Here is an 8,737-nt window from a genome sequence, read left to right as displayed (position 1 = left end):
TTTAAAACCACAATTATCAAATAATTGGCCCGTTTGGAATTTCTTCCGGCAAATTTATACAAAAGGCAATGTCATTTACAGTTCACGGTCGGTCGAAATACTGACGAGTTGTGATTATTTTTAGACATGGGCGTGGCAAAAAGAAAATGTCCCGATTTTGAAGTCGGTATTAAAACGTATGCATTGTGGCACTTTACTATATCCAGAAAAGTGACTCTTGTTTTTCGTTTTCGTTTAGTAACAACTTAGTAGTTTGAGGATGAACTCTACCAAACTTTGCCGACTTTACTAAAATCTAATCCTCTCTCAAAAAGACAAAATTACCATAACAAAGTGAGGGAGCAAGTCGTAAAAGAAAGCGAAAGTCGGTGGCGCACTTCACTGCAGTCTAGTCCGATCCTCCACGCGCGCGTTAACGGTGTATCTGCAGCTGGATTTCGTGTGCATACAATTTGTACGAACAACATGGCGCAGCTGACACTGACAGCCGATCGCCTCCCGGAAAACTCCGTTTCTCTGGACAAAATCTTGTCGGCTTTTGACGGTCCCCTAAACGAAGAGCAAGCATGGGCCGTGTGCTACCAATGTGCCCAGTTTCTGAAGGTGTCGTGGCCGGGGAGAGATACTGACAGGGGATTTACTCTGGACGGTGCCGAAGCGGTTCGAGTGCACAAGGATGGGTCTGTCACGGTCACCGCGATTGAGACGGACTCGATGCGGGACGACGACGACGAAAACACGGCAGGTAGGCATTCTGAATTCACGCTTGAGGAAATGACGTTTGCATCATTTCCGGAAGTGGGTGTGACGCTTTGCAAATGCAAACGTGGTTTTTTTGACGGGTTTTATTCCAAAAGAATTTACTGAAACCTTTAAAATGTAATTGTTATTAAACAAACCTTTAAATATATTCCTCATTAAATTAATTAATTATTAAGACAAATTTGTAGAAACTTTAATCTGAGTCTTCCAACTATACTTTTGAGATATGAAATATTTATAGTTCATGAGATTTTGTGTTTACCTATTTGCTGACACTATAAAATTTGTTATTTTTCATTTTTAATAGATTTGACGGAAGAGATATTTCACACAGAACCAGAGGTATGATTTGTGAATGAAACTTTTAAAGTTTTTTAAACCTTTGTTTTTGTAAATATTTGTTACATGCTTTTGAGTATCTTGGAGAAATAAGAAGATTGCAAGTGGATTATAAATAATCAAATGTAGAAGTTTGATGATAAATTTAAAAAGTCTGCTTCTGTTTTTAAATATATGCAATTTTGTGTTAAAGAAAGTGTAACATCATGAGTTAAACGTGGCCTAGGCCTCCATCGACTAACGCCCACTAGGCATGTCTTACCAAAAATTATGGTCAGACATCCTATTTTACCTGAAAATTTAGTGTCGATTTAATTCTCTGAGATGTTTCAGTGTCGTAGTCGAGTTCACCACAAGTCCATCACAAGCTTTGGAAAGATTTCCATATACGAAGTTCACTAATTTTCCTCTGTATTGACTAACAAGCCTCCAGATAGCAATTTCATGTCATCAAAGTCAATTTGAGCAGTGAGAAAATACAAGCATTTTCTTAGAAAACACTTAGAATTTTTCAGTCCAATCTCATAGGGTTTGTACACAGGGTGTTGAGTGAACTTCGTATATGGAAATCTTTCCCAAGCTTTTCGTGCAAGTACAATTAACAAGTTCTTTCACCAGCCTTTCACAGTTTGTTTGAGTAGCTTGTTATTTGAATTGAGACTGGCCCCTTGTGATGGACTTGTGATCGTGATAACTTGTGATGGACTCACCTGAAACACTGCGGTGTAGTTTCTCAAATGTTTAATACTGCCTCACTCAAATTTCCCTTCAATGTTTTTCATTTACCTCAAGCAACCAAACTAGATTACAGAGCCTTTCAGGGTTGTGTCCAAATCCTATTCCGGCATTACAGAGTACTTGATAAAACCACACCAAAATGCCATTTTAAAAAAGGTCCTACCTTTTGAGTATTGTTAATCCGATAGTTTTGTCAAAGTAAAATGCCATTGGCAAGTGGCAACATATTTTAATACACCAGTGTTTATTTGAAATCTATTTTCTGCACCCTTCAAGGTAAATTCCTTGTCAGAAAAAAATACAGCTGTGAGTCAGGGTGTTGAATAGCTTTCCTGCATGGTAGATGGATTCCGCAACGGTTGAGCGATTCACAATAGAGCTGGAATTTAACAGGAAGGACTTTCCCATGGCCCAGTGGTGCCTTGCATTTCAGTAAACATAATACTCTGTGGTTAGCTGAAAGAGGATTAGATCAGTGTTAGAATAAGCTGTTGTGGTAGAAGAAATAGTCAAGAAGCAGTTCAAGGTGTAAAGCTTGAAGTAGAAGACACAATACTAGCAAAGTTAATCAGCTTTTTGTGAACTGCTTTTAATTTCAGTGATTCCTAAGTTTTTATATCACTTTGACAGTCAAAGGTTTATTTCCTCAACTTACATTTTACTTACACTTTGTCACATAGATCCATTGCATTCAGATTTCAGATGCCATTTTGAGGTGTGTTTTGTTATGTTAATTCATTAATTATGAATGCACAAGACGTCTCCCCATGTTTTGTTGAGCAGAAACACTCATCTCAAAGATATCCGGTAGAGCTGTGCAGTGCAAATGATTGGATTTTAGTGGCAAGTCTTCAATGCCGGTGTCATATAAAAATCCAACTCCTATGAAAATCGGACCCCTTTTCCCTAATATTGGTTAATCCCTCACACGTGACAGGTCACTCTCCCATTATGATCCTAAGAATAGCATGTTATCATGCTTGCGCATGTGCAGTACTACCAATGAGTCCACATTTCATGGAGTCGGATATTCACGCTACACCGGCATTCTCCAGCTCTGGAAAATCCAGCTTGACCAAAAACACTGTCAGCAAAAGTGTCCCAGTTTTTGGATTTTTTTTTTATTGGTTTGAGTTTTATTTCATACATCTTGTGGCTTAACGGCCAAATTGTGTATGTGACAATTTAAAATAATATAAAAGACATCAATACAGTAATGCAGTAAAATTACGAGTACCAACATTTTGAACTATGAGATAAATAATGGAGAGACACACATTCACAACACTAAAAAAAACCACACTCTTAAAAGTGTAACGTACTAAAAATGTTGGGATTAAAAATGAAAAATTTGCCTGTTTGAAATATCAATAAGAATGGGGATAGGGCTTTTTCTGAAATCAGGTAGTTCTAGCAGGAATTTGAGAAATTTCGTCATTTTCGTGACTTTTTCTAAGACATGGCTTTCAAATCTAGTGGAAATAAAGAACAAGTGCCAATGTTTTTACTGAGTTTTTTTTTAGCAAATTTGGTATAATGTCGTTTGCAGAAGACTGCATTTAATACCCAATATTGTTTTCAAATTTGAATCGTGAAAAGCGTAAGCCAGTGGCAAAATCCTCATTCCTGAGTTCATACCTAGAGAGCAAGGAAACCTAGTGAAATTGTATAAATTTACTTCTTTATAAGAAAGTCTTGATAGCAAACACTCATCTTTAATAAATGTTAAAAACATTATTCTTATTGGAACTTGAGTTTAAAAAACTGTCATTCCTGCATAAGCATTTTCAATTATTCAGAAAGTGGTATAAAATGCCATCATTGATTCATATAATCATATAATACTGATGTATTATATACATGTATTTTATTTTCTCTGTTAGTAAATAACATTTGAATAGAGTTTTCTATTTCTTTCTGTTTTGTTATTTAATATCCTCAACGTTTAACTCAATGAACTCTTGATCACTCTGATCGGCCGTCTGAAGTTTCACGTCAATGTGAAGCCATCACAAACATGGCAAAGGTGTAGGTGTTGGACTTACATGTAGGTTTTTGCATCTGATCAGAATTTTAAAAGCTTTCTTGTCCACCCACGGAACATGAAACTCAAATGTCAAAAGTTCAGATCCCAACAAGAAAACAATGTTTTTCATTTGTCATTGTCTCCCACGCACGTTATGCAAACAGTAGGCCTACAGTGAAGTAATACATTGTGGCATTTTTTTGCTGCATGGGATGCTTAAATTTGAAAGCCACTTTCTAAGGCCAAAAAAAAATGTTTCCAGTTTCTGGTATGGAGCTTGCCCCAAAAGTGGTGCGGCAACGTGGCTTTTTTTTTTTTTTTTACTTTAAAAAAAAAAATTTCTTCAAATGTTGGCTGATGACTGCAAATGGTGCCAGACTAAATTTAGTGCCAAATATATGGGAGTCCAGAGAGGCCACATAAAGCTTATACTCAATCGCAACCCCATCTAAAAACACGTTAAAATTGTGCAGCAGCAGGATTCCAGTCAAACCAGTGAGTTTGGCGGTTTTGAGACATCATCTAATATGAAAAAAATTGTTAAAATTGCCGACTCGCATGACTAAGGATACGCACGCGCATACCAGAAACCGGAGTCTTTTTGGGGGCCCTGATGTAGTGTGGGTAGGGGATAAGAGGGGAGAGGGGGAGGGTAGGTGTGTAATCCTCTATAAATTGAAATACTCTGTCTAGCCACCCATTTTTTGTTTCTCTTTATTTTAATTATTGATATTGCTGAAGAATTTGTTGAAATTGGCATTGAGGCAATATCAGCCAACACCCTATCAGAAATGGCTTAAGAAATCCTAGTCCTAGTTGACAGAAGTAATTTCAAATCCAATAAAAAAAAATAATCTGGGCCCCAAATGGCAAACTTTTGGAAGCCGCATGCATTTGACTGATATGGAATAATTAGCTAACTAATCTGGTGACATCTGGCTTCACAACTCTATTTTTGGAGACGGCCACTTTGAATGGTGATTTCTTCCAACTTCTCAAACTCAAAATGTTTGATTGAAATGTGCCTTACTTGTGGCCCCGTTCTCAGATGGTGAATGCCCTGGGCCGCATCGTCTACCATGCCCTCGACTACGGTTGCCATGAGGAGGAAGAACGGGTCCTGAGCGACCCCCTGGAGGATCTGATTGACCAGATGACCAACATGGGAGAGGAGGGTCCAGACAACGATGAAGATGATGACAGGAAGAGCCAGGGAAGCACCAACACCGACGAAGGCATCGTGGATGGACACGAGTCGGACGAACTGGATGAAAATGAGAACAGCAAACCAAGGAGGCTTTCCACGTTTGAAGACGTCGCAAAGGTGAGGAAATTTTCATCCTTAACCCTTCCAGATCCCGCAAGAGTTTTGAAGGATTGAAGAAGGTATAGCCTGGACATTTTGACTAGGACTTGAATCCCCAGTTGAAGTATTAAGAATATAGGTGTTGGTGTTTACTGCACAGCTTTGGATGTGCAAGGATTTAGGCAGATTCCTAGCAAAATCATCAAAAGAGTCGGGAATGTCTCATTTTATTCTATTCTAAATGAAAAGTGGATGGGCTTATCACTACAAAGTTTTGGTGTTTCAAACAATTCTTTCAACACACCTTGAAAAATCAAGTTTGTCTTAACGTTCTTCTCAGCCCGCAGGCATGATACATTATATGTACAGTATCTTTTGTCTGAAATCATCAGACCTTTTGAACCCAATAAATTTGTAATATCTTTGCATAGAATGGCAATGCAGCTAAAGAAAGTCACACAAAAAGCATTCCACTTTATTATATTTTCAAACCTTTTTTGAAATTGCGAATTCCATCCCTTGCTTCTGATTTTGTAGAAAAAAGGAGTGTGATAATTTTGCTTTCATTAAAGATGTACCGTAGTCCATCATTTGTAATTTGTGTATTTTGTTCGTTTGAAGCAACAAAAGTGCTCAAAACCTAAATAAGGGTACTGAACAACTAACCTGATGAAGATTCAGCTCAGCTTCAGCTGTATATTCCGAGAAAAACAGCTTCTAGGATCTCAATTTCAAATCAAAAGTTGCTGAATCATGTTTTGAATTGGGCCTGAATTCAGCGTCACTGAGCTGATTGCAGCTACGCGATGTCGCGCACTGATCCGACGAATTATACCAACCACGCGCGCGTGTGCGTCATGTCAACGCTTGCGCGCGCTTCGCTGAATAAAAAAACGAACTACTAACAGAAATTTCCACGCACCGTTGGAAAGGCCTTCTTTCGTTGATTACTTCAAAATGACAGCTTGCCAGAAAGAATAATTTCACAGGGCAATGCAGGGAGTTTAGTCCCCTTACTATCTTTCAACCAAGTATGTTTTTCAACAATAATTTCGCCAGTTACTTTTCGGATAGCTGCAAATGATGGACTATAGCTTTAATAGTCAACATTAGTTGATCACGTTCTTTTGTTAAATGAGTAAAGTTTGTGGGTATCATTTGTTAAGTGTTTTTTTTTTTTTGGTCTCAGATCAACGTTACCTGTTATTGTTGATGATGTTTCATTACTTTCAATCTATCAGTTCATTAGACATGTGATAGGTAAAAATGACTCAAGGTTTTCAGCAGTCATGTACTTTACTCTTTGTCTGCAAGTCTTGAAAGAGTGACAAATCACCTCATATAGTGTTTCAGGAAACCCCACCCTACTCCACTGGGAAGGGTGGGGTAGGGACTAGGGAGGGGCGAAATGAGTTGAGGTGCAGCTACAGAGCTCAGCAGGGTGTTCCAGGGTGATGTAGGTCATCTCTTGAAAACTTCCTCACAGGTGGTGACAGGTTGTTAAAGTGTTGCCGTAGCGACAACATTCCATAGCCTGAAGGGTGTCTGGCTGCTCCTGGGGTCAGGCGAGGTCGTTCAGTGTCTGGTCTTGCATGAGACTGTGGTGTTGGGGGAGGGATGAACTCTGTTGAGCTTTGTTGTGTTGAGGGGATGGGACCTTGTTATTGAAGTTGGGTGTGGGTGGGAGGGGCCATAGGAAATCATGAGAAGGCAAATGGAGATGAGCAGGAGGACAAAAAATGCAGGATAGCCCAATTTCTTGAGAAGGGGGTCCTGAGGTGCAATGGGAGTTACATGTAACTTTAGAAGTCATGTAGGGGATGATAGACAGGTTTTGGGTGTGGGAGGGGAGGACATAATTGATATTTGTTTTCCGAACAAGGTTACCAAGATTTTTCCCACTCACCAGACCTCTGCAAAAACAATGGAGTTGGGGGGGGGGGGAAGTATCCCCAACGCTGGGGGAAATTGCCCTGTTGGATACGGCACTGAAGTCTAGAAATGGAAGAAAGCAAGGCGAAGAAGGATAAGCCTAGTTTTCCTCTTCATTGGCTGGAGTAAAATTGGGATTGAGGTATTGGATGTCAGTGATGATCTTAGATATAATAAAGATGCTGAAAAGAAGAAAGAAATTGCAGAACTCACGCCAATTTATTTTCATGTGGTCTGGTTATTTGTAGGTGTTGGGGGAAGGAATTAAGGGTAGTCCTTTATCTTGAAAGATCATGCAATTTGTCAACTTTTAAAGCGGGAACATTGGTTATTCTAATTAAGGGATCAACCCAGCCCATACGTGGCTCTGGGAGAGGAACAATAAAATGGAGTGGAATAAATCATCTGCACTAGGTGGTATACTTGAAATCATACACAAATTGGATGGATTTTACTCTCTGGAAATGAATGTACAACCTTGAATTTAATAATATATTGAACCAGTTGGTTTTTGACTCCCACTTTTTGTTTATATGCTTGGCAATGTTTGATGATTTGATCTTTGAAATAAAACATTGTCTTCGAAGAGACATTGTCTACGGATAAAATTGTCTTAAAGAAAGATTTCTGCACAACAGGACTGTTCGTGTACATTTCAATAAGTTGCTTAAAGCTATAGTCCATCATTTGCAGCCATCCAAAAAGTAACTGGCGTACTTATTGTTGAAAAACAAACTTGGATGAAAGATAGTAAGGGAACTAAACTCCCTGTGAAATTTTTCTTTACGGGAAGCTGTCATTTTGAAGTAATCAACGAAAGAAGGCATTTCCAACGGTGATTCTTAAAATGCACCGTAGGAAAATTTAAATTAGTAGTTCGTTTTGTTATTCAGCGCAGCGCGCACAAGTATTGGAACGACGCACACGCGCGCGTGGTTGTTATAATTCGTCGGATCAGTGCGCGACGTCGCGTATAGCTGCAATTCAAAACAATTCAAAACATGATTCAGTAACTTTTGATTTGAAATTGAGATCTTAGAATGCTGTTTTTCTCGGAATGGACAGCTGAAGCTGAGCTGAAACTTCATATTAGGTTAGTTGCTCAGTATCCTTCATTAGATTTTGAACTCTTTTTTTGCTTCAAACGAACAAAATGCACAAATTACAAATGATGGACTGTAGCTTAAATGATGGAGAATCGTTATATTTTCCTCAGTGGGATGACACAAAATGTCCCCTTGGCGAGACATGTTCTCACCATCCCGTCTGATTGCAGGAATACAAACAACATTATCCCGTGCTTGTAGTGTTGATATAGTACGCAGGCTGTTGCAATGATAGCAATTATAGCGCTTAGTATCTAAGCACCCAATCAGAGTTAAGAGCCAGGGAGTCATATCGTCATGGCATCCGCGGAGGATGCGGTCGCGTTGCCTCGTCAAGATAGGATGAATTGCCGATGCATGACTGGTCATGCATACCGGTGATATCATGATCCGGTCATGCATTAAACATGAGTGCATGGCCAGTCCTCTTCACGTGAAGTATTTGCCTGTACTACGCTTCTCATTGCTCTGCGCTATAGTGAGCTGTGCAAAGCTGATCATAACAGGCTGTGAATTCACGAGACAAAT

At 39.2% G+C, this 8,737-nt stretch overlaps 1 protein-coding gene across 1 annotated transcript in view; it reads left to right on the top strand.

Moving 5' to 3' along the window:
- Window positions 1–427: 427 nt before the first annotated feature.
- The window catches only part of LOC119739366 (protein spire homolog 1-like), a 46,634-nt gene continuing 38,324 nt past the window's right edge, over window positions 428–8,737 (top strand). The window contains exons 1-3 of the mRNA XM_038214281.1: window positions 428–745; window positions 1,070–1,104; window positions 4,914–5,189. Coding sequence (XP_038070209.1) covers window positions 466–745; window positions 1,070–1,104; window positions 4,914–5,189 — 591 coding nt within the window. The 5' untranslated portion in view covers window positions 428–465. The remainder of the gene's footprint in view (window positions 746–1,069; window positions 1,105–4,913; window positions 5,190–8,737) is intronic.

This window comes from Patiria miniata, unplaced genomic scaffold (assembly GCF_015706575.1).
Source record: "Patiria miniata isolate m_02_andy unplaced genomic scaffold, ASM1570657v1 HiC_scaffold_30, whole genome shotgun sequence".
Classification (NCBI taxonomy): domain Eukaryota; kingdom Metazoa; phylum Echinodermata; class Asteroidea; order Valvatida; family Asterinidae; genus Patiria; species Patiria miniata.
This window is presented reverse-complemented; position numbering and strand designations above follow the sequence as displayed.